This window comes from Anolis sagrei, chromosome 2 (genome assembly GCF_037176765.1).
Source record: "Anolis sagrei isolate rAnoSag1 chromosome 2, rAnoSag1.mat, whole genome shotgun sequence".
Taxonomy (NCBI): Eukaryota; Metazoa; Chordata; class Lepidosauria; order Squamata; family Dactyloidae; genus Anolis; species Anolis sagrei.
The window spans coordinates 16,910,283-16,936,873 of NC_090022.1; the positions used below are offsets into that span (position 1 = coordinate 16,910,283).

General features: G+C 45.3%; 1 protein-coding gene across 3 annotated transcripts; it reads left to right on the top strand.

Annotated features, from left to right (window-relative positions):
- Positions 1-9,796: 9,796 nt before the first annotated feature.
- On the top strand, positions 9,797-25,397 carry LOC132765707 (zinc finger protein 420-like). Of its 3 annotated transcripts, none has more exons than XM_067465360.1 (2): positions 9,797-9,865; positions 23,219-25,397. In XM_067465360.1, the coding sequence occupies exon 2, from the start codon at positions 23,417-23,419 to the stop codon at positions 24,128-24,130; it is 714 nt and encodes a 237-aa protein (XP_067321461.1). In that variant the 5' UTR covers positions 9,797-9,865; positions 23,219-23,416; the 3' UTR covers positions 24,131-25,397. The 3 variants fall into 3 exon arrangements, with proteins under 3 accessions (XP_067321461.1, XP_060615968.2, XP_067321460.1); XM_060759985.2 differs by lacking the exons at positions 9,797-9,865; positions 23,219-25,397 and adding exons at positions 12,056-12,175; positions 13,148-14,808; XM_067465359.1 differs by lacking the exon at positions 9,797-9,865 and adding an exon at positions 19,064-19,158.
- Positions 25,398-26,591: the final 1,194 nt, after the last annotated feature.

Consider the following 26,591-nt stretch of genomic DNA (forward strand, 5'->3'; position numbering starts at 1 on the left):
ACAAGCACAAACACTGAGGATACAGGCTCATGAAAAGGCAGTGCAGGAAATCCTAAACCTGATGTACCAGTGTTTTACTCACTATAGGGCATCCTGCCTATATTTAGAACCATGCTGAAAGCTAGTGGGTTATAATATTTATTTATTTATGTATTTATGTATTTATTTATTTGCAGGATTTACAGCCTGCTTTTCTCAGACCTAGGGCAACTCAAGGCGGGTTACAGATTAGCAACAATTCGATGCCATACATTCATAAAATAATAGGATTAAAACAATTAGCATAACAATATAAAACATATAAAAACCATTAAAACATATAATCACCAGTGTCATCCTGCTAAAAGTCATTTTCCAATAGCATCATCTGGCCATTCCATGTTCATTATTCATAGTTTCATGTTTATCTATTCTGCTGCATTTCCAAAAGCTTGCTCGAAGAGCCAAGTTTTTACATTTTTTGGAAAGTCAGGATTGAGGGGGGCAATCTAATATCCCTGGGGAGGGAGTTCCACAGCCAGGGGGCCACCACTGAGAAGGCCCTGTCTCTCATCCCTGCCAGACACACCTGCGATGAAGTCGGGATCGAGAGTAGGGCCTCCCCAGATGATCTTAAGCTCCTAGATGGTTCATAAGGAGAGATACATTCAGACAGGTAAGCTGGGCCAGAACCGTTTAGGGCTCTATAGGCTAAAGCCAGCACTTTGAATTGTGCCTGATAGCAAATTGGCAGCCAGTGAAGTTAGCGCAACAGAGGAATTGTGTGCTCCCTGAGTAACTGGCTGCCGCCCACTGGACCATTTGAAATTTCCAAACAGTCTTCAAAGGCAACCCCACATAGAGCGTGTTGCAGTAGTCTATATGGGATGTGACCAGAGCATGGACTACCGTGGCCAAGTCAGACTTCCCACGGTACGGGCGCAGCTGGTGCACAAATTTTAACTGTGCAAATGCTCCACTGGTCACCGCTGAAACCTGGGATTCCAGGCTCAGTGATGTGTCCAGGATCACTCCCAAGCTGCGAGCCTGCGTCTTCAGGGGGAGTGCAACCCCATCCAACACAGATTGTAACCCTAAGCCCTATTTGGCCTTTCGACTGATTAATATGAATTGGCTACAGTGATGGCTTGGGAGCTCAAGACTCAAAGACGTAGAGAGCCTCTAGATGTGGACTTGATGGAAAAGCGGAGCCAAGTGTGCTGGATCACACTCCAATGACAGATCAAAATGTAAATAAGCTATAATGATCAAAATGGTTAGTTTGATGAAAGAGATGTTGAAGAAGTAAGTTTTTTCTCTTGGCTGAGGCTTTTTTGTTTTGTATTTCCCAGTTTCTTATACATAATACAACATAAAAGTAAAAAAGATGTAACCAACTACTGCCTTGTAATTCCTTATGCCACCCACAGTCCTACTCCCTCTCCATGTACCATTCTCCCCATTGCTTGTCATTTTCATTTTCCACCAGAAGATGGCAGCAAAAAGCTCCAAGGGAAAAGAGACAACAATGAAGTTACATGAAGCTGCTGGACCACACTCACAACCACCATGTCAGACTACACAGAGAAGCCATTGAAATCCACAAACATGTGGACAATTTCAACAGAAAGGAAGAAACCATGAAAATGAACAAAATCTGGCTACCAGTATTAAAAAATTCTAAAATTAAAACAGCAGAGAGAAAAACAGGCAGGGACATCTAAGCACCTTTCATTAAGAGTTTGCTCCAGGCACAGTCAGCCCATTGTATGCTAATCAAGGTGGTCAGTTGAAAAGATTCACACCTAGCCCAACTTACAAAAGCCTTTTGTCTCACCCTGGTCAGTCCACAGATATATAAACCCCTTTTTTCCCAGCTCCAGCAGACCTCTGAGGAAGCCTGCCATAGATGCAGGCGAAACGTCAGGAGAAATGCCTCTAGAACATGGCCATATAGCCCGAAAAAACCCACAAGAACTGACTAAATGGTTATGCTTGTAACAATTCTGGCACTCCTATATTCACCGGAAAGTAATGAAAACTGGTGGATGTTCTCATTGGTGAAAAAAAAATAGAGACATTTTCAAAAACCGTCTCAGTCCCATTGTCAACATCTTGCCTTTTCAAGCACTACTTCAGTGCAGTTATCCATGGTGCCATTGTCATGGACGTTTTACTCATATTGACAAGTACACAGAATCATAGAATCCTAGATGTGGCGTACCTGGACTTCAGTAACGCCTTCGACAAGGTCTCCCATGACCTTCTGGCAAACAAACTAGTCCAATGTGGGCTAGGCAAAACTATGGTGAGGTGGATCTGTAATTGGTTAAATGGACGAACCCAGTCAGAGGGTGCTCACTAATGCTTCCTCTTCATCTTAGAAAGCACATGTCAGATTCGTTCATGAAAAATATTTTTGTAGTTTAAATAGCGGGATATTTTTTATTTAAATAATAATAATTTATGCTTAAACACTACATAAAAATGGTATAGGCAATCATTTTGGTGCCCCCTTCTGGTATTGTCACCTAGTGCAGTTTGCACTGGAAGACTTGGATTTGCATATGCATGTTGAGAACTGGGAAGCCCTGGCCCTTGAGCGCTCCAGCTGGAGGCCAACTGTGACCAGCAGTGCTGTAGAATTTGAAAAGGCACAAATGGAGGGCGAAAGAGAGAAACATTCAAAGAGGAAGACGTGTCAAGCCAACCCCGACCGGGCTCACCTTCCACCTGGAAATCAGTGCCCTCACTGCAGGAGAAGATGCAGATCAAGAATAGGGCTCCACAGTCACCTATGGACCCACCGCCAGTACACTGATCCTGAAAGACTATCCTACTCAGGCAACGAGGGATTGCCTAAGTAAGTAAGCAGTTTGCACCCTTGGCACACTGGGAAAGCTGGCTCCTGTGTTTTAAAGAGTAATATTTGAAAAGTGCCAGCAGGTGAAATTTGGTAGGTGAACCATTTTTTTTTTTTGCCTATATCTACCCCGGTGGCGCAGTGGGTAAAAGCACTGAGCTGCTGAGCTTGTTGATCGAAAGGTCGCAGGTTCGATTCCGGGGAGCGGCATGAGCTTCCGCTGTCAGCTCTAGCTTCTGCCAACCTAGCAGTTCGAAAACATGCAAATGTGAGTAGATCAATAGGTACCGCTCTGGCGGGAAGGTAACGGTGCTCCATGCAGTCATGCCGGCCACATGACCTTGGAGGTGTCTACGGACAACGCTGGCTCTTCGGCTTAGAAATTGAGATGAGCACCACACCCCAGAGTCAGACATGACTGGACTTAATGTCAGGGGACTACCTTTACCTACCCCTTAGTCTATCAGAAGTACAGGATCCTCCTCACTGCTTACAATTTTTAAATTGTTGGAATATTTTTCACCAATGAGAATTTTTGCCAATTTCCCCAACATTAAGGCAAATATAGGATTGCCAGAATTGTTACAATTACAATAATTTGGTTTCGTGTAATGTTGTTGTATTTGCCTCTCAGCTGGAGATTCCTGCTGCCATCTTCTGTTGGACAATGAAAATGACAAGCAACGGAGAGTGGTGTAGGGTTGCTGAGTCGGACCAGGTGGTGGCATAAGGAACTACAGTACTGAATGACACTAACCCTAGTGAGCTACTCAGAATATCTCTTTGCCCAACCTAAGCCCTTCTGGTCTTTAAATGAGCAGCGGCTTAAAGAGCTGGGCGTGTTTAGCCTGCAGAAGAGAAGGCTGAGAGGAGACACGATGAGGGCCATGGATCAAGAGGTGGGGGGAAGTCATAGGGAGGAGGGAGCAGGCTTATTTTCTGCTGCCCTGGAGACTGGGGTGTAATGGAACAATGTTTTCAAACTATGTAAAAGGAGATTCCACCCGAACATGAGGAAGAACTTCCTAACTGTGAGAAAGGCTGTTCAGCAGTGGAACTCTCTGCTCTAGAGTGTGGTGGAGGCGCCTTCTCTAGAAGCCTTTAAACAAAGGCTGGATGGCCATCTGTCGGGGGTGCTTTGAAGGCAATTTTCCTGCTTCTTGGCAGAATAGGGTTGGACTGGATGGCCCATGAGGTCTCTCCCAACTCTATGATTCTATATTAGTTAGTATTTATATTTCAACTTCTGGGAAGTGATTCAGTACATTTGGTTCTTCTCTCCATTCCCTTCACAGAGAAAGTGGCTGGCCCTTAAGCCCACCTCCAGAGTCTCATGGCTCTCTGGACCCTTCCAGACAGCACCCAAAATGAGGGCCATGTTGGATTTTACTTGAGGTGTCCAAACGTCACCTCAGGTAAAAGCAAATTAATTCAGGACAAAGCAGCTAAACCTTGTTTTGTCCCAAATTAATTAGATACTCCATTAAACCTAGGACTTCCTGAAAGGCCTAGGTCTAATAAGGTATGGGGCCTGTGGGGACTGACCCACAGGCAGTCTCGCAACTACCCAGGAGTCAGTCCTTTCAGGCTCCCGGAGCCCTAAAGGTGTGAGATGGCAAGATGGGAATGCTGGGCCCAGTAGTTTAAAGAGAAATACTTGAAGAGTCCCAGCAAGTGAAACTGAAAGGTTACCACTCCTTGTTCTGTCTTGGAAGGACAGGATCCCCTGCACTACTTGTCATTTTTGCATTTCAGCAGAAGGTGGCAGCAGGATTCAAATCCTGTGCTGAAACACAAACCATTTGGGTGTTCCTGTGTAAGCCATGCTCTCTCAGACTAAGAGGAAGATTATGAGAAGAGAATTGGATGATAGGATTACTGTATATTGTTGCGGTGACAAAGGCACCACAACAAACTAAATTGTGGAAAAAAGACAGCCATGTCCTTTCTCTCATACCCAGCTCTAAGTAAATCTAGGTTCATGGGAAAATAAAGAAGTTTCTTGGAGAAGGAAGGGGAAATCGGCACAGGACATCAAAGGTGTGAGAGCAGAAAGGAACAGAACATACCTCAATATTGTAGCTAAAATGCCAGAAAATTTGACAAAATTAGCAACTGTATCATTATAATCATCATTATGCTTTTCCTTTTGCCTCGACTCTGGGCACAAAGCAGCACATGCTTGTCTCATGTGGCTCTAACCAGATCACATATACATTAGAACAGTGTTTCTCAGCCTTGAGGTTGGGACTCCTGGGGAAGTTGTGAGGGGGTGTCAGAGGGATCGCCAAAGATCATCAGAAGAAACAGTATTTTCTGTTGGCCATGGGGGTTCTGTGTGGGAATTTTGGCCCAATTCTATCGTTGGTGGGGTTCAGAATACTCTTTGATTATAGGAGAACTATAAATCCCAGGAACTACAACTCCCAAATGTGAAGATCTATTGTCCCTAAACTCCACCAGTGTTCACATTTGGGTTTATTGAGTATCCGTGCCAAGTTTGGTCCAGATCCATCATTGTTTGAGTCTACAGTGTGAACAATGGCTTCAAACTACAAGAAAGGAGATACCATCTGAAGATGAGGAAGAACTTCCTGACTGTGAGAGCCAGGCCCGTAGCCAGGATTTTTATTCGGGGGGGGGGGGGGGGGCTGAGTCTGAGTGAAAGAGGGTCTACCCTAGCAAACCTTTTGTATCGTTACCCCAATACCCTCATGCATATGGGATATATTGAGCATGGTGATCAGATCATGATATGAATAAACATAACAGTTTAAATAATGTACCAGTAAGGCCTTCTCACGGACCACCATGAAAATTTCGGGGGGGGGGGGGGGCTGAAGTCCCCCCAAGCCTCCCCCCACTGGCTACATGCCTGGTGAGAGCCATTCAGCAGTGGAACTCTGTCCCAGAGTGTGGTGGAGGCTCCTTCTTTGGAAGCTTTTAAACAGAAGCTGGATGGCCATCTATCGGGGGTGTTTTGAATGCAATATTCCTGCTTCTTGGCAGGGGGTTGGACTGGATAGCCCATGAGGTCTCCTCCAACTCTATGATTCTACAGTGCTCTCTGGATGTAGGTGAACTATAACTCAAAAACTCAAGGCCACCAAGCCTTTCCAGTATTTTCTGTTGGTCATGGGAGTTCTGAGTGCCAAGATTGGTTCAATTCCATCACTGGTGGAGTTCAAACTGCTCTTTGATTGTAGGAGAACTATAAATCCCAGCAACTACAACTCCCAAATGACAAAATCAATCCCCTCCAACCCCACCAGTATTCAAATGGGCATATTGGGTATTTGTGCAAGATTTGGTCCAATGAATGAAAATACATCCTGCATATCAGGTATTACCATTACGATTCATACCAGTAGCAAAATTACAGTTATGAAGTAGCAATGAAAATAATTTTATGGTTGGGGGCCACCATAACATGAGGAACTGTATTAAGGGGTTGTGGCATTTGGAAGGCTGAGAAACACTCCATTAGAAGGTCAAAAAAGTAAATGAGGATACAGTTTTATCCTAGTATGTATTTTGATATAAGCTTGGTTTATTAAAAATGTTTGTGGTTATTTCTAACTCGAGAGTTAGTTTGATAAAACACAGCACAAAGATTGTATACACCGTCATTAGTGCCCTCCATCTGATGGGGTGCCAAGGTGCAGTTTCCAACCCCTAGTGACCCCACTCAGAAAGCTGAGGCCTATGTGAAATACCTGGAGAGTCCCAGAAAGTGAAATTCAGGACGTGAATCATTCCTTCATCCTGTCAGCTCATTGACTCTTCTGTCTTGGAAGCACACTGCTTGACATTTTTATATGTCAACAGAAGATGGCAGCAGACTAATCCAAAAGAGAGGGAAAACAATACAATTACATGAAACAGAAAGGTTAGGGATGGGCAACCCTATGTTTCTCATTGTTGTTGTTGTTCATTCGTTCAGTCGTCTCAGACTCTTCGTGACCTCATGGACCAGCCCACGCCAGAGCTCCCTGTCGGCCGTCACCACCCCCAGCTCCTTCAAGGTCAAGCCAGTCACTTCAAGGATGCCATCCATCCATCTTGCCCTTGGTCGGCCCCTCTTCCTTTTACCTTCCACTTTCCCCAGCATCATTGTCTCCTCTAGGCATACAGTTGTGAAAATTGGTGGAATTTTTTTTTTACCAAGGAGGACATCCTGGGGGGAAAAAAACCCTCAAATACTTCTGATCCCAAACATTTCAGACATACAACACTCAACTTGTACCACTTTTCCAGAAGTTTCCCCTGGCACATGTATGTCGAACTCAAGAGCCATAGAGTAAATCTGGCTCTCTGTGTCACTCGGGACTGTGGCACAGCTGGCTGGGAGTCAGCTGCATTACATCATGACTGACCAAAAGGTCATGAGTTCGAATCCAGCCCGGGTTGGAGTGAGCTTCTGACCAATTTGTGTAGCTTGCTGTTGACCTTTGCTGTTGCATCTGTCAAGTAGGAAATTTAAGTACCGCTTATGCGAGGAGGTTAATTTAACAAATTTATGACACCATAAAAATCTCTAGCAAGCATGCTAAGAATGAGGAAGTTCAAAGCCAGCCCAAGTTGGAGTGAGCTTCCGACCAATTTGTGTAGCTTGCTGTCGACCTTTGCTGTTGCATCTGTCAAGTAGGAAATTTAAGTACCACTTATGCGGGGAGGCTAATTGAACAAATTTATGACGCCATAAAAATCTCTAGCAAGCATGCTAAGAATGAGGAAGTTCGAAGCCAGCCCAAGTTGGAGTGAGCTTCCAACCAATTTGTGTAGCTTGCTGTCGACTTTTGCAGTTACATCTGTCAAGTAGGAAATTTAGGTACCGCTTATGCGGGGAAGCTAATTTAACAAATTTACAATGTCATAAAAATATCTAGCAAGCATGGTAAAAATGAGGAAGTACTCCATCAGTGTCACAAATGGATGGTGAAGCAACTGCTCTCCTGGTGGCCAGAATGCCCTCATGAAGCTGGAATGTTAAATTGCCTCTGTGTGTCTGTCCATGTATGTTGTGTGTCTATGGAATTGAATGTTTGCCATGGATATGTACATTGTAATCCACCCTGCTTGCTAGAGATTTTTATGGCTTTGTAAATTAGCCTCCCCATAAGCGGTACCTAAATTTCCTACTTGACAGAAGCAACTGTCTTTCGGGCTGCAAAGGTCAACAGCAAGCTACACAAAATTGGTCGGAAGCTCACTCCGACCCGGGCTGGCTTCAAACTCATGACCTTCTGGTCAGTAGTGATCTTAATGCAGCTGACTCCCAGCCAGCTGCGCCACAGTCCCGGCTATGTAAGACAAAAAAACATGCCCTCTGTATCCATGATTCTGTGTTCATGGACTCAATGGACCTTTGAAGGCAAGGATAAGGCTGGTGTGGCCCTCAATGGAAATAAACTTGACACCTCTGTTCTGGCATTTATGTCAGGCATCCTCAAACTAGGCCTTCCAGCTGTTTGAGCCTCCAACACCTTGAATTCCTGGCCATTGAGGGTGCAGTTTGAGGGTGCCTGGTTTAAGCAAACAGAGATTCTCAAGTTCAATGTTGGAGTGTTTCCCTTTCCTTTGGCTTTGTTGCCATCTAGTGGGAGGATGGAGTCAGGACAAGTGGGGAGGTTATTTATTTCTCGTGTCAGGGCAACCAGTCAATTATATTACATTTCTAACAGAACAAAGCAAACAAACAGATAAAATACAAAATGTGTGAGTTGGTAGTTGGTTAAATGTCCTTTGACCAGTATCTGGCCACTTGGAGTGCTTCTGGTGTTGCTGCAAGGAGGTCCTCCATTGTGCATGTGGCAGGGCTCAGGTTGCATTGCATCAGGTGGTCAGTGGTTTGCTCTTCTCCACACTCGCATGTCGAGGATTCCCCTTTGTAGCCCCATTTCTTGAGGTTGGCTCTGCATCTTGTGGTGCCAGAGCGCAGTCTGTTCAGCACCTTCCAAGTCGCCCAGTCCTCTGTGTGCCCCGGGGGGGGGGGGGGGGGAGTCTCTCATTTGGTATCAGCCATTGGTTGAGGTTCTGGGTTTGAGCCTGCCACTTTTGGACTCTTGCTTGCTGAGGTGTTCCAGCGAGTGTCTCTGTAGATCTTAGAAAACGATGTCTGGATTTAAGTCGTTGACGTGCTGGCTGATACCCAAACAGGGGATGAGCTGGAGATGTCTCTGCCTTGGTCCTTTCACTATTGGCTGCCACTTCCCGGTGGATGTCAGGTGGTGCAATACTGGCTAGACAGTGTAATTTCTCCAGTGGTGTAGGGTGCAGACACCCCGTGATAATGCGACATGTCCCATTAAGAGCCACATCCACTGTTTTAGCGTGGTGAGATGTGTTCCACACTGGGCATGCATACTCAGCAGCAGAGTAGCACAGCGCAAGGGCAGATGTCTTCACTGTGTCTGGTTGTGATCCCCAGGTTGTGCCAGTCAGCTTTTGTATGATATTGTTCTAGCGCCCACTTTTTGCTTGATGTTCAGGCAATGCTTCTTGTAGGTCAGAGCATGGTCCAGAGTGACTCCCAGGTATTTGGGTGCACTGCAGTGCTCCAGTGGGATTCCTTCCCAGGTGATCTTCAGTGGGGAGGTAGGAAGGCAAGAGGCAGAGCAGGAGGAAGTTGGAGGCAGCCTGTATCCTCTACTGTGCCGGCAGGACTGCTGGCCGAAACCCTCCAGCTTCCCAAGCAGGGACATGAGAGAGACTTCCCACAGGATGGTAAAACATCTCAGCGACCCCTGGGTAACGTCCTTGCAGACGGCCAATTCTCTCAAAGCAGAAGCGACTTGCAGTTTCTCAAGTCGCTCCTGACAGCAGGGGGGGGGGAGGCTGAGATTGGGGGGGCGGGGGAGTGCGCGCAGTCTTTTCCTGGAGAGGGAATATTATGGGATGCCTTTAAGGGAGGGGAGGGGTTGGGGAGGAGATGCCTATTTGGTGGGAGGGACCAGCAGGAGAGCAGGAAGGAACCAGACAAAAGGAGAGAGAAAGCAAGCCTCTTGGGAAGGAAGTAAGGAGGTGAGAAGGGGCGGTGTTTGCGGGGAGGGCTGGTCCAAGGGATGGGGAGGAGGAGGAGGTCCCTCTCTAGGCCACCCCAGGGGAAAGGAAAGACCCCCTCCCTGGAGATAGAAAGGACTGTAGGGGCCTCTCATTGCTTTCTTCCCCAAGAAGCTTTCCTTCTGTGCAGAGGAGGTTCCTTTCTGTCTTTTCATAGTCGGAGGAGAACTTGTGGGCCATCCAGTCCAACCCCCACCAAGACGCAGGAAAATCACATTCAAAGCATCCCTGACAGATGGCTATCCAGCCTCCGTTTACAAGCCTCCAAAGAAGGAGCCTCCACCACACTCCGGGGCGGAGAGTTCCACTGCTGATTTACTTACTTACTTAGGCAACCCCTTGTAGTCCGAGGATGATGGTCCTCCAAGTGTAGTGTCTTGGGGACAGGTCCATAGGTGGCTGTAGACATTCTTGATCCACATGTTCTCCAACTGTGAGGGTTGTCTTGGCGCACCCTCCCCTTGGCACATTTCTCCCTTTCGCCCTCCGTTTGTACCTCTTTGAATTCTGCAGCACTGCTGGTCACAGCTCACCTCCAGCTACAGCGCTCAAGGGCCAGGGCTTCCCAGTTCTCTGTGGTGTTGGCGCAGTGGGTTAAACCCCTTTGCCGGCAGGACTGAAGACCAACAGGTCGCAGGTTCGAATCCGCGGAGAGGTGGATGAGCTCCCTCTATCAGCTCCAGCTCCTCATGCAGGGACATGAGAGAAGCCTCCCACAAGGATGATAAAACATCAAATCATCCAGGCGTCCCCTGGGCAACATCCTTGCAGACGGCCAATTCTCTCTCACCTAAAGTGACTTGGTTCTCAGGTCGCTCCTGACATGACAAAAAAAAAGTTTTTACGGTTGGTTTTAAACCCATCTTTCAATCTCTTTTTCTGTCTTCCAACATTATATTTCCCGTTCTTGAGTAACGGCTTTGGGAGACCACGATTGGGCACTTGACATGGCCAGTCCAGCACAGTTGATGGTGGAGGAGCATCGCTTCAATGCTGGTGGTCTTTGCTTCTTCCAGCACGCTGACATTTGTCTGCCTATCTTCCTAAAAGATTTGCAGGATTTTTCAGAGACAATGCTGATGGAATCCTTCCAGGAGTTGAGTGTAACATCTGTAGACAGTCCACATTTCGCAGGCCTATAACAGGGTTGGGAGGACAATAGCTTTACAAATAAGCACCTTGGTCTCCCTACTGGTCTTCAAACAGTCTTGTGCTGCATTCAGAAAAATGCTACACTCACAGAGCTCAGGGGGTGTTGTATTTCAGTGTCAATGTTGACTTTTGTGGTGAGGTGGCTGCCAAGATAGCAGAAATGGTCCACATTTTCTAATGTTACACAATTAAGCTGTATTTCTGGCATTGGAAAGGGATTGGCTGGTGACTGCTGGAAAAGCACTTTGGTTTTCTCGATGTTCAGTGACAGGCTGAGCTCATATGCATCTGTGAAGGTGTTTAGACTGGCTTGTAGGTCTGCTTTGGAATGCACACAGGTGACATTATCATCAGCATATTGGAATCCTATAACAGATGTTATTCTGACCTTGGTTTTGGCTTTGGTTTTTGATTGCTGAACAGCTATCACAATTAGCAAGTTCTTAATATTCAGATGGAATCTCCTTTCCTGTAGTTTAAAGCCATTGTTCCACGTCTTAGTCTCCAGGGCAGCAGAAAACAAGCCTGCTCCCTTCTCCCTATGACTTCCCCTCACATCTTGATATAGGGCCCTCATCATGTCACCTCTCAGCCTTCTCTTCTGCAGGCTAAACATGCCCACCTTTTAAAATGGAAAGCTCCTCATAGGGCTTGTCCTCCAGACCCGATTCAGCTCTGACTAGCACAGACCTCCTCTTCCTCCAGAGGAGCAGTTGTCTAGGCCCACAGTGTAGTTTTGGCTTAGCTTTGGTTAACACTTAAGAGTCATTAACAGTCTATTTAATCTGTAAACAGTAGCCAAAAACCTTGATATTTCCATTTTCAACATGACCGGGGGGGGGGGGGCAGCGTTCTTGTTCATACAGTGTTACCTTGCTGTTTCGTGGTTCGCTTCAGGCAGACTCACTGTTTCGCAGTTTAAGAAAAAAAGAATTTAAAATACAAGTAGCGGGGAAACACTGTATACCCATTATCAAAGTATGTTGTTTCTCCAGCATAGATGCTGCCACAGGCTTGAGTTGCAGAGTTACTCACAGACAGGCATGTGTGTGGCTGGCAAAGAGCCTGGAGAGGGCCATCAAGGCAGCTTCCACTGCAACTTCTTCCTCAGGCAACCAGGTGAGAGCCCCATGCCAGTGGGGAAGCAGGGAGGGAAAGAGAAGAGTGGCTCCAGCTAGATGGGGGGGGGGGGGGGGGAAGGGAGGGAGAGAAGGAGGGAGTGTCCTGAGTTGCCCTTCAAAAACAGCCTTACAAATGCTTTACTTCAGCAAACACAAAGGATAAGCAAATACAATTGAAAAGTGCAAGAGAAAGTAAGGAAGTCTTAATCCAGACACAAATTAAAGTCTCTTACAAGGTCCCAAAATAAACACCAGTCTTCCATCAGACAACAGGCAATGAACTAATTCCTTAGCAGCAGACACAAAACAGATTCCGTTGGAGTGAAAACAGCAGTATCATGGTCGTTGTTACCAGCGAAAGCTGATTACTCCTGCCTCTGATTTATAGCCGTGAATTCCCCATGCAGGAGGTGCTAGGGCGTCTCTCAATTAGCTCCGCGTTTTTAGCAGCTATTCTGGCTGAACGACGTCTTTGCTCTGTCTCTTTTCATCTCTCTAGAAATGCGGGCATTTTCAAACTCTCATTGTCTGATTCTTCTTCTCCCTGGAATTCCTGAGCACTTCCCTGCTTCCCTTCCCCTTCTGAAGATGAGGAATCCCCAACAGGGAGGGAGGAAGGGGAAAGAGGAAAGGAAGAGGAGGGGGAGAGAAGAGTGGGCGGAGCTATACAGTACATCTACAGTATAGCATCCCTACATCACGGTTTTTCACTTATTGCTACTTTGCTACTGCGGGTGGTCCTAGAACGTAACTCCTGCGATAAGTGAGGGAACACTGTAAACAAGAGATTTGGGTTTCGTGCCTGTTCTTTTGCTTCTTTCCTGGACAAGGAAATGACAATTGCGATGAGATGAAAAACACTGACATGCAGTGAATATTGAGGAATTTGAAATGCAGTAAGGAAACCAAATATAGGAAGAAGAAATTGTCCCAAAATGCTAATTTTGCTGTATACTTACCTCACTTGCAGATAAGAAAGGGGGAAAAAAAGAAGAGTCATATCCATTGTGCAGTTAAGCATACATATCATTGTCAATATGGAGGAGAAAGCTTATAAATGCACTGAATGTGGAAAGAGCTTCACTCAGCGAGGAAATCTGAAGGTACATGAACGAACTCACACTGGCGAGAAACCCTATAAATGCGAGGAATGTGGAAAGAGCTTCACTCAGAAAGGAAGTTTACAATCACACCAAAGAACTCACACTGGGGAGAAACCCTATTCATGCCTGGAGTGTGGCATGAGCTTCACTCAGCGTGGAACTCTATATTTGCACCAAAGGACTCACATTGGAGATAAACCCTACGTATGTCTGGAGTGTGGAATGAGCTTCACTCGGAGTGGAAACTTACATAAACATCAAAGAAGTCACACTGGGGAGAAACCCTATACATGTCCAGAGTGCGGAAAGAGGTTCACTCAGAGTGGAAATCTACACAAACATCAAACAACTCACACTGGAGAGAAACTCTATACATGCCTGGAGTGTGGAAAGAGCTTTGCTGAGAGTGGAAACCTACATAGACATCAAAGAAGTCATACTGGAGAAAAACCCTATAAATGCATGGAATGTGGAAAGAGCTTCACTGACAGTGGACATCTGCATAAACATCAAAGGATACACACTGGGGAGAAACCCTATACATGCCTGGAGTGTGGAAAAGGCTTTTCCGAGAGTGGAAGTCTACAATCACATCAAAGAACGCACACTGGGGCAAAACCCTATAAATGCCTGGAATGTGGAAGGAGCTTCACTCACACTGCAAGTCTGCATTCACATCAAAGAACTCACACTGGGGAGAAACCTTATAGGTGCCTGGAGTGTGGAATGAGCTTCAGTCAAAATTCACATCTCCATAGACATCACAGAACTCACACTGGGGAGAAACCCTATACATGCCCAGAGTGTGGAAAGAGCTTCACTTCAAGTCAAAGTCTACATTCACATGAAAGAACCCACACTGGGGAGAAACCCTATACATGCATGGAGTGTGGAAAGAGCTTCAATGAGAGTGGAACCCTACAGAAGCATCAAAGAACTCACACTGGGGAGAAACCTTATAAATGTCTTGAGTGTGGAAAGAACTTCACTCACACTGCAGGTCTACGTTCACATCACAAGATCCACACTGGGGAAAAACCCTATATGTGCATGGAGTGTGAAATGAGTTTCAGTCAGAATTCACATCTGCATTCCCATCTTAGAACCCACACTGGGGAGAAACCATATACATGCCTGGAATGTGGAATGAGCTTCAGTCAGAATTCACATTTGCATAGACATCATAGAACTCACACTGGGGAGAAACCTTTTATGTGCTGGGAATGTAGAAAGAGCTTCACTCACACTGCAAGTCTACATTCACATCACAAAACTCACACTGGGGAGAAACCTTTCACATGCCTGGAGTGTGGAATGAGCTTCAGTCAGAATTCACATTTACATTCACATCATCGAACCCACACGGGGGAGAAACCTTTTACATGCCTGGAGTGTGGAATGAGCTTCAGTCAGAATTCACATCTCCATAGACATCACAGAACTCACACTGGGGAGAAATCTTATATACAAGCCTATATAAAAGATATATATGCATAAATTGTAATAGTAAAGTGTATGAGAACACAAACATCATGAAATCCTTTTGTTTAAATGTGTGATTTATTATTTCATTCAACTAGTTTTCGGCTAATAATGGCAATTCTTAGTAGTTTTTAATTGTATTGTTTTAATGTTTTTTAACTATTTATAATTGATTGCTTGTTTTTATTATGTACTTATTGTGGCATCTAATTGCTGCCGATTGGAAGCAGCCCTGAGTCCCCCCCCCCCCCCGGGGGGTTGAGAAGGGTGGGGTACAAGTGTTCGAAAACAAATAAATAAATTTCAAATTGATTCAAAATCTGGGGTTTGTGACCAACCCCTTCCGGCACTCCTCCCTACCATTGTCACTTTTCCTTCTATAAAGACTCAGTGGCAGGCGAGCAAAGCAGTGAGGGTCAGCCAGATGTCTCTTCTAAGGATACCTTGTCTTCATAGAATCATAGAATCAAAGAGTTGGAAGAGACCTCATGGGCCATCCAGTCCAACCCCCTGCCAAGAAGCAGGAACACTGCACTCAAATCACCCCTGACAAATGGCCATCCAGCCTCTGCTTAAAAGCTTCCAAAGAAGGAGCCTCCACCACACTCCGGGGCAGAGAGTTCCACTGCTGAACGGCTCTCACAGTCAGGAAGTTCTTCCTAATGTTCAGATGGAATCTCCTCTCTTGTAGTTTGAAGCCATTGTTCTGCGTCCTAGTCTCCAGGGAAGCAGAAAACAAGCTTGCTCCCTCCTCTCTGTGGCTTCCTCTCACATATTTATACATGGCTATCATATCTCCTCTCAGCCTTCTCTTCTTCAGGCTAAACATGCCCAGTTCCCTAAGCCGCTCCTCATAGGGCTTGTTCTCCAGACCCTTGATCATTTTAGTCGCCCTCCTCTGGACACATTCCTGCTTGTCAATATCTCTCTTGAATTGTGGTGCCCAGAATTGGACACAATATTCCAGATGTGGTCTAACCAAAGCAGAATAGAGGGGTAGCATGACTTCCCTGGATCTAGACACTATGCTCCTATTGATGCAGGCCAAAATCCCATTGGCTTTTTTTGCCGCCACATCACATTGTTGGCTCATGTTTAACTTGTTGTCCACGAGGACTCCAAGATCTTTTTCACACGTACTGCTCTCGAGCCAGGCATTGTCCCCCATTCTGTATCTTTGCATTTCATTTTTTCTTCCAGCCACCTCTCTCCCTTGTCCCTGAATGGAAAGGAGAGAGGACATGAGAGGAGCAGAGTTGAGCTAGTTGGAGGCATTGCAGGAAATTGGATTCCATCTTAACATTATGAATGTTTTGATATTAAGAGCTGTGGAATATGCATTCTTGGGTTTCTTCTTCTCTGGAGCTTTTCAAGCAGGGGCCGAATGGCCTTCTGTCGGGAAGGCTTGAAGGCAATTCTTACAATTTCAACCCTTCCTCTCCAAAAGCACTTTTGGTATGCTCAGAAGTGCCCACTAGTGTGAAATATGGAACAAGCAATGCTTGAGTAAAAACATAGATCGCACACACAGCTGAGACTTCAGTAAAGATTTTATGGCTAACTCAAAGGGCTCTTTCAGTGTGGAACAAGAGCAAAAATACTAGCCACCTCTGTATAGACATAGGTAAAACCTGCTTCTCCTTGCTGCCATAAGCATTTTGGAGAGAAGGATACCATGTCTCCATGCTGTGCAGTCCTGAAGTTTTCTAAGCTCCATATCCTTCTCTTGGTGCATTTACATTATGGAATGAATGCTATTGGACCCCACTTTAAAAACCATAGCTCCCTACTGTATGGTCCTGGGAGTTATAGTTTCCCAAGGTTCATATCCTTCTCTGGATGTATCTGCACTGGGGAATAAATGCAGTAGGGACCCATTTTACATGCTATTATTATTATTATTATTATTATTATTGGGTTGTTGTAGGTTTTTTCGGGCTATACGGCCATGTTCTAGAAGCATTTTCTCCTGACGTTTCGCCTGCATCTATGGCAAGCATCCTCAGAGAAGCCATTGAAATCCACAAGCATGTGGACAATTTCAATAGAAAGGAGGAAACCATGAAAATGAACAAAATACTGGCTACCAGTATTTAAAAAAAACCCTAAAATTAGAACAGCACAACAACAGAGAGGAAACAAACAAGGACATCTAATCACCTCTCAACAAAGGATTACTTCAGGCACTGTCAGGCCATCAAATGCTAATCAAGGTGGTCAGTTGAAACATTCATACCTGGCTCCAGCAGACAAGAGTACTTTGTCCCACCCTGGTCATCCCACAGATATATAAACCCTTTTTCCTAGTTCCAACAGACCTCACTACCTCTGAGGATGCTTGCCATAGATGCAGGTGAAACGTCAGGAGAGAATGCCTCTAGAACATGGCCATATAGCCCGAAAAAACCTACAACAACCCAGTGATTCTGGCCTTCAACAATACATCATCATCATCATCATCATCATCATTATTATTATTATTATTATTATTATTATTATGTCATGTCTCCATGCTGTGCAGTCCTAGGAGTAATAGTTTCCCAATGTCCATACCCTTCTCTTGGTGCATTTGCATTATGGAATGAATGTTATTGGACCCCATTGGGGGGGGGGGGGGGAGAGCATTGCCACTTTCCATCCCTCCCTCCCTGCTTCCTTACTTCCGGAATTGAAGACACATATAACAGCTGACATTTCAAAGAAAGGAGGTTTTTTCCCCACAAAGAAGGGGGTGGGGGTGGGATGTGCCTAGCAATTACAGTGTGATGGCAAATGTACCAAAATAATGTTGAGTGCCACTGATACATTTAATAGTGTGATGAAGGTAGGGAAATTATCTGTTTCATTCCAACACTGAGTCAGACTGAGCTCTACACTTTCCAGCTTCAATGTGATGAAGTGAGTTCAAGTCTGCCTTCCCCTTTGCTAAAAGGCCCCTTCCATCTAATCAGAGGAGAAGGGAGGGAGGGAGAACAAGGCTGGGTATGTGCAGTTTGCATAAGAGAAGGCTGAGAGGAGACATGGGATACATGTCTGCATGTTGGAAATGTTGTCATAAGTAAGAGAGAGCAGGCTTTTCTGCTGTCCTGGAGAGTAAGACTTGGAGCAGTGGGTTCAAATTACAAGAAAGGAGATTCCACCCGAACATTAGGAAGAACTTCCTGACTGTGAGAGCGTGGAAGGTCCTTCATTGGAGGCTTTTAATCAGATGGCTGGATGGCCATCTGTTGGGGAAGCTTGGATCCTGCTTTTCTGGCATGGAGGAAGGAGATTAGACTAGTTGGACCTTGTAGTCCCTTCCAACTCTATGATTCTATGAAGCCTTCTCCACAGGGAGAGCATCAACCACCTCCATTTGGCAAGGCTTCCTAGACTTGATCTGACTTCTTGCAGGGACTCTGGCTTTCTTAAAGTCCTAGATGGGAAGATGCATTTGGACAGGTAAATTGGGCCAGAACCGTTTAGGGCTTTATAGGCTAAAGCCAGCACTTTGAATTGTGCCCGGTAGCAGACTAGCAGCCAGTGGAGCTGGCAAAACAGAGGAGTTGTATGCTCTCTGAGCGCCACTCCTGTTAGCAATCTGGCTGTCTGCTGGACCATTTGAAGCTTCCGAGCAGTCTTGAAAGGCAACCCCATGTAGAGTGTGTTGCAGTAGTCTATACAGGATGTAACCAGAGCGTGGACTACCGTGGCCAAGTCAAGCTTCTCAAGGTACAGGCGGAGCTGGCGCACAAGTTTTAATTGTGCGAATGCTCCCCTGGTCACCGTCGAAACTTGGGGTTCTAGGCTCAGCTATGAGTCCAGGATCACACCCAAGCTGCGAGCCTGCATCTTCAGGGGGAGTGTAACCCCATCCAACACAGATTGTAACCCTATGCCCTGTTCGGCCTTATGACTGACCAGCACGGAGTACCTCTGTCTTGATTAGCATTTAATGGCCTTGCAGTTTCAAGGCCTGGCTGGTTGCTGCCTGAGGGAAATCCTTTGTTGGGGGCGGGGGTGTTAGCTGGCCCTGATTGATTCAGTGGGTCTATAAGTGACTATGAAGACATATTCTGAATCCACATGATTATTCAAAATGAGAACATGTATTTCCAGATGGAAAACCGTCCAGACAAGGGTTTGCTTGAGGCTCCTTCTTCCTCTTGGCACATGTCTCCTTTTCGCTCTCTATTCCTGACTTCCAGTGAAGGGGGGCTATTATGGGATGCCAGGAGGAATCCCTGCCTGGGGAGGGAGGGCATTGAGGAGATGAAACAGTTAAGGAGGAGGGAAGGAGGGGACTTTTAGCCAGAGAAAAGCTCAGCTTCCCAGAGAGGCTTCTTTGGCAAAAGCTTCCGCCTTTGCCATATTTAGGAGAAGAAAACCAAAGGAGGGGGAGAAAGAAAGGAAAGAGGTAAGAGACAGCATTTAGGAGGAGCAGGAGGAGGGAGGGGGTATTCCTAGAGATGAGAGGGGTCCCCATGGATGGTATCCCAGCAGAAAAGGAAAGAGCTCCTCTTTCAAGGAGGAGGGAAGCTTTAGCCCTGGGAAGCGAAGGTAAAGCAGGGCAAAGCTTCCTTCAGTCCCAGCCTCTTGCCCTTAGGGAGCTCTTCCCAATCAATATATTGTCGAAGGCTTTCACGGCCAGAATCACTGGGTTGTTGTAGGTTTTTTCGGGCTATATGGCCATGTTCTAGAGGCATTCTCTCCTTATGTTCCGCCTGCATCTATGGCAAGCATCCTCAGAGGTAGTGAGGTTCCTAATCGTTAAGTTGAATCTCTTTTGTTGCCATTTGGATCCACTGCTCCACTGTGTCTCCTCCCTCAATGTGACATCCTTTCTGATATTGAAATATGGCTCTCATGTCCCATTCCCTCAGCCTTCTTTTTTCCAAGCTTTTTGGAAAATGGCATTCATAACCTTTTGGGAAAAAACACTTCCTGGAGATCATAGCTTTTTAAAGAAAACCATGGCCTTTCAGGGAAGAGCCAAAAAACCCTTTAGAGGAGACTCTTCTCTTGTGGTATACACTTACTTACTTGGGTGATCCTTCGTTGTCTGAGTAGAATAGTCTTCCAGGATCAGTGTTCTGGTGGGTCCGTCAGTGACCGTGGAGCCCTTTTCTTGATCTGGATCTTCTCCCCCAGTGAGGGCATCAGTTTCCAGGTGGAAGGCGGTCCCAGTCAGGGTTGGCTTGATGCGCCTTTCTCTTGGCATGTTTCTCTCTTTCACCCTCCACTCGTGCCTCTTCAAATTCTACAGCACTGCTGGTCACAGCAGACCTCCAGCTGGAGCGCTTAAGGGCCAGGGCTTCCCAGTTCTCAGTGTCTATGCTAGCGTTTTTAAGGTTGGCTTTGAGCCCATCTTTAAATCTCTTTTCCTGCCCACCAACATTCTCTTTTCCATTCTGAAGTATGGAATAGAGCAGCTGCTTTGGGAGACGGTGGTCGGGCATCCGGACAACGTGGCCGGTCCAGCAGAGTTGATGGCGGAGGACCATCGCTTCAATGCTGGTGGTCTTTGCTTCTTCCAGCACGCTGACATTTATCCACTTGTCTTCCCAAGAGATTTGCAGGATTTTCCAGAGGCAGCGCTAATGGAATCGTTTCAGGAGTTGCATGTGACGTCTGTTGACAGTCCATGTCTCGCAGGCGTATAGCAGGGTTGGGAGGACAATAGCTTTTTAAACAAGCACCTTGGTCTCCCTACGGATGTCCCGGTCCTCAAACACTCTCTGCTTCATTTGGGGGAAAAACTGCACTCTCAGAGCTCAGGCGGTGTGGTATTTCGGTGTCAATGTTGATTTTTGTGGGGAGGTGGCTGCCAAGGGAACGGAAATGGTCCACATTTTCTAATGTTACACCCTTAAGCTGTATTTCTGGCATTGGAGAGGGATTGGCTGGTGACTGCTGGAAGAGCACTTTGGTTTTATCAATGTTCAATGACAGGCCGAGCTTCTCGTATGCTTTTGCAAAGGTGTTTAGAGTGGCTTGTAGGTCTTCTTCTGAATGCACACAGGCAACGTCATCAGCATATTGGAGTTCTATAATGGATGTTGTAACCTTGGTTTTGGCTTTCAGTCTGCTGAGGTTAAATAGCTTGCGATCTGTTTGATAGATGATTTCCACTCTGGTGGGAAGCTTCCCATCAACAAGATGAAGTATCATAGTGATGAAGATGGAAAGTAACCAGATACAGTTATTCAAGGCAATGGTTTCAGTTGTTAGACTGAATAATCTGTTATCTCTGATGTGTTAGGAATACACTATTCCCTCACTTATCATGGGTGTTACATTCCGGAACCACCCCAAAAAAGTGAAAATCCGCAAAGTAGGGATGCTATATATGTATATTGAGTTCCAAGGGTGAGGCAGAAGTGAGAAGAGATTTAAAGGCACAGCACACTTTTTTTTGCTATCTCTCTCTGCTTTGCTTGCAATTTCTCTTGATTGGCTGCCTCCCTCCCGAGGGAGAGGATGAAACCCCCTTCCACACTCCATCGTTGCTAGGTGGTGGGATTAGAATGCCACTCTGGGCAACAGCAACCATTCATAAACTGGGAGGCAAAAACCCGCGAAACAGCGAGTCCACAAAAAGCAAACTGCAAAGTAGCGAAGGAACACCATACAGAGATTTGCCAGTGCATAAAAAGTAGCAGAGCTTTAGAAGTGTTTTTCAGTGCCCCAAAATATATACTCTTCCATAAAAGAACTTGTTTTATATCTTTTATTTATCATATCAGAAGAGTACCGAGGGTACAATTCTACTGTATTTAAAAAAATACAAAATTGTAAAAACTTGGCATTATACTAAATGTCCTTTGACCAGAAGCTGGCAATTTTAGTACCTCTGGTGTTGATGTAAGGTCCTTCATTGTGGATGGGGCAGGGCTATGACTGCATTGTAATAGGTGGCCTGTGGTTTGCTCTTCTCCACACTCACTTGTCATGGACTCCACTTTGTAGCCCCATTTCTTAAGATTGGCTCTACATCTCGTGGTGCCAAACTGCAGTCTGTTCAGTGCCTTCCAAGTTGCCCAGTCTTCTGTGTGCCCAGGAGAGAATCTCTCATCCAATATCAGCCATGGCTTGAGGTTCCTGGTTTTAGCTTGCCACTTTTGGACTCTTGCTAGCTGAGGTGTTCCTGCCAACATCTCTGTAGATCTCTATTTCTTGATTTAAGATGTTGGTGTGCTGGCTGATATCCAAACAGAGGATGGGCCGGAGATGTCAGTACCTTGGTCCTTTCATTATTGGTTGCTACTTCCTGGTGGATATCAGGTAGTGCAATACCGGCTAAACAGTATAATTTCTCCAGTGATGTAGAGAGTAAACGTCCTGTGATAATACAGCATGTCTCATTAAGAGCCACATCCACTGTTTTAACATGGTGAAATGTGTTCCACACTGGGCATGCATACTCAGCAGCAGAGGAGCAAAGCACAAGGGCAGATGTCTTCACTGTATCTGGTTGTGATCCCCAGGTTGTGCTAGTCAGGTTTTGTACAATATTGTTTCTAGCACCCAATTTTTGCTTGCTATTCAAGCAGTGCTTCTTGTAGGTCAGAGCGTGGTCCAGGGTAACTCCCAGGTAATTGGGTGTGCTACAAGGCTCCTTCCTTCCTCCCTCCAAAAACTAGTCTGTTGTTGTCTCTATTAATTGAGCTACAACTGTACTTGCATCCCATCACGAGGCTTAACTGAGGAAGTGAAGGGCTCAATTTTGTGAACATCCCAACATGACAAAATGTGGTTTTGATATAGCAAAGTCTGAAAGCAGATTCTTGATTGCTTGGAGGATTCCTTTCGGAATTCCAGGAAATATGATGGCAGCAAGTGTCTAATTTGGAATGCTCAGGGAATGGATCATGTAGTCTAGGTGCTCAATCTGTGAGTCCCCAGATGTTTTGGTTTACAGCTCCCAGAAATCCTAGCAGATGGTAAACTGGCTGGGATTTCTGGGAGTTGTAGGCCAAAATACCTGGGGACACACAGGTTGAGAACCACTTGTCTAGAGGGAACCCAGAAATTCATAGATAATTACTAACTAAATCCTTGTGTATCTCACTATTTAGTACATGGTGGAAATTCAATGCAACCCAGGAGTGAATGTCACCCCTTTATTTGGCAAGGAGTCATTTTTATCTTTCTGCCTACCTTCTGTTCCTTTAGGCACATTTGGAATTGACCCAATGAAATCAATGCGGCTCTCTAATATTTGAAGTACCCATTCATTCATTCATTCATTCATTCATTCTTCTCTGCCTGCCATCTTTTCTTTCTTTCTTTTTCCTTGTTTATACATCTGTGATGGTGGTTGGTGCAATCTGTGTATGTCATTGAGACCATTCACATCTGCATTTCTTGGAATTTCCATTTTCAAAATGACCCATGAAGGGCAAAGAGGTTAATCTTGGAGGTAAAGTAGATTTGGGGATTCATAGTTAATATTTTGCTTCCTTTTTCTTGACCAGGGAAATGAAGTCTATGAAGTCACATCTGGCATGATGAGAAACAAATCAGCATCTAGTGGATATTGTGGAACTTGGAGACCAAAAGTACAGTAAGGAAAAGAGTTGTAAGAAAAGAAACAATCCCTGCAAGGTGCTGATCTAGCTAAACTCTTAACACCACTTTGGATCAGAAAAGAAAAAAAGGAAATTCAAGCATTCATGTTGCAGTTAAACATACAGATCAGTGTCAACATGGAGGAGAAAGCATATAAATGTACTGAATGTGGAAAGATCTTTAGTCAGCAGGGACGCCTGCAATTACATAAAAGAACTCACACTGGGGAGAAACCCTATCAATGCCTGGAGTGTGGAAAGAGTTTCACTCAGAGTGGACATCTACATAAACATCAAAGAACTCACACTGGGGAGAAACCCTATAAATGCATAGAATGTGGAATGAGATTCACGGACAGTGGACATCTACAGAGACATCATAGAATTCACACTGGTGAAAAACCCTATGAATGCCCAGAGTGTGGAAAGAGCTTCGCTGTGAATGAACATCTACATTCACATCAAAGAACTCACTCTGGGGAGAGACCCTATAAGTGCATGGAGTGTGGAATGGATTTCACACAGAGTGGAAGTCTACATAGACATCAAAGGATTCACACAGGGGAGAAACCTTATAAGTGCATCAAGTGTGAAATGAGATTCGCTCAGAGTGGAGATCTATATTTACATCAAAGAACTCACACAGGGGAGAAACCCTATACATGCCAGGAGTGCGGAATGAGTTTCACTTATAGTGGACATCTGCGTACACACCAAAGGACTCACACTGGAGAGAAACCCTATACATGCCTCGAGTGTGGAAAGAGCTTTGCTCGTAATGGAAGTCTACACAGACATCAAAGAACTCATACTAGGTAGAAACCCTATGGAATCCTAGAGTATGGGCTTCTGTCATGGCCAGCTCTGACAGCAAGGATGAAGAGTAACTGGAAGGATGAGCGGAGGAAGTAAAGGTCAGCAGCTCCCAGCAGTCACTTCACCCTAGCTCAGCCTTCAGCAGTAGCCGAGCAAGCTGAGACAAATACATCAGAACCAGTTAGTGAGGTGTTAAACATACCTCCACCTTTGAGTGCTGAGTTTCTCAGGTGCTCAACATGCAACAGTTGAGATCTTAGGATAAAGAAGCTTAGTGTTGAAGTTTGTTGTGACAATTGTTTCCTGATCCTGCTTCTCTTCGGATGCTTGACATTTCAGACCTTGGTTATTGTTTGTTCCTGACCTGACTAATTCTCCAGCTTAATTTCAGTAATTGAATCTTGGATTACGGAATTTCCTTACCCTTAACAGTTGTTGCTTAGATTTTGTGCTTTGATTCTGGTCTGCTGACATTCTGCTCTTTGTTTTGAGACTACGCCTCTAAGTGGTGTGTCTACAACAGCCTCCCTTTCCCGGGCTAGGTATTCCAGGGACAGGGGACATCAGCCCATGTTTATCCCCATGCCATTGCAGTCCCCAGCCACAAGACAGCACCTACTGTTGGGGTTTCAGCCTGTGTGTGAACCTGTACCTGACTCTCTGATTGTATTTTCTGATGTCAATTATGCTGAGGTCAATGTAGAAGATGACGGTTTGTGTAGTGAAAATCCTGGTGCTTTGGAAAGCAAAAGTCCAAATTCCCATGAGAATGATTCAGAGCCAAGCGATGAACTTTCACTCCCTTTGCTTCTCAGATTTAGCTCTCCAGATAATCTGACACCTGGTCCCTCTAACGAGGATAGACGGGAGCAGATTTGGCAAAGCAGAGGAGAAGCACAGAGTTTACGGAGGTCAGCTAGATTAAGATAAATGCAAACAAAGCCTGCAGGCGTGTCACAAAATAGATTTCTGTGCTTTAAAAACACTTGGCCTGGATTCCCATTCAGTCCAGGCATCGTTTCAGATTCATGTGCAGACTCTTGCAGTTCTCCTGCTTCCAGTGGCTTTGTTCCAAGGAGTTTTTCTAGTGTTTCCAAGTATGGTTAGTAGATTGCTAACAAGTTCCAGGTCTCAGCAGTTTTGCTGTGGGTTTTTGATCCTGTTCATGGACATTTCTTGTTGCTGATTTTACCTGTGGCTTTTTACCTTTGCATATTTATTATATTTTGTACTCATCTTTCATCAATAAAAAGGATTGGTTTTTCCTGAAGTCCAGTGTGGTGGATTGTTTGTCTGAGGGTCCAGTTTCCTGCTCTGAGTCGCAACACCTACATTGGTCTTGTTTCTCCTCTCCCACGAGGGCAAGGGGTAGCATCTAGGGAACCCAGATCTGGCCTGCATTTTGGGTCAATGTAGAGATGATTTGTGAACTTTTCTTTTTTAAAAATATTTTTTATTCTTTAATGTTTCAAAACTGGATTAGTTCCTGTCTCTTTTAATACTAAGTGTTGATCGCTGTGCACTGATGTCCACACATAAAACAAGTCCACAGAGAGACGTCCCCCAATTAAAAGAAAAATAGCATAAGTCCAATGGAAATTGGCGAGTGGTGACAGGAGCAGGACTGTAATATCTGGGAGCTCCTAGCCATGGACTGGCACAAGAACGTGCATATGGATTCATTTGTTTTAACTCAAGGCCCAAGGCCATTGAGCAATTCACTTGCTGTATCCATGACTGAGCATACTTATTTAGAATTCACTCTGCTCACGCCATATGTAGGAGCCCCCAGTGGCGCAGTGGGTTAAACCCCTATGCTGGCAGGACTGAAGACCGACGGGTCGCAGGTTCGAATCCAGGGAGAGGCGGATGAGCTCCCTCTATCAGCTCCAGCTCCTCATGCGGGGACATGAGAGAAGCCTCCCACAAGGATGATAAAAACATCAAATCATCCGGGCGTCCCCTGGGCAACGTCCTTGCAGACGGCCAATTCTCTCACACCAGAAGCAACTTGCAGTTTCTCAAGTTGCTCCTGACATGACCAAAAAAAATGTAGAACATCACTTTAGCCACTATGGCTCAATTCTATGGATCCACGGGAGTTGGAGTTTTACCAATATAGGGACATGATTAAGAAAAATAAGTTTTCAATTATTACAAGTCCCAGAATCTCTGTCTATAGAGAAAACCTTGCTTGCCAAAGAGCTGCTACTGATAAGAAAAGAATATTTAATTGTCTGTGTTCCTTGTTCAGTCAGACACAAGCAGATGTACTCCTACACTCCCACGAATTCTTTCTGCCTTAGACAATCAACTTGCAGATTGATAAGTCACAGCTCATGCTGTGATGTTAGAAACAGAACAACCAATCAGAAGTTGCTTATGTGTTGTTTTTATAAGTTTGATATAAAACATTGTTAAGTGCGCCACAAAAGATGAATAGTCTTTGTTCTTTGACCAGGGT

What these genes read in the sequence shown, in the direction of transcription:
- LOC132765707 (XM_060759985.2), top strand. Translation starts at nt 13,215, where the DNA reads ATGGAGGAGAAAGCTTATAAATGCACTGAATGTGGAAAGAGCTTCACT.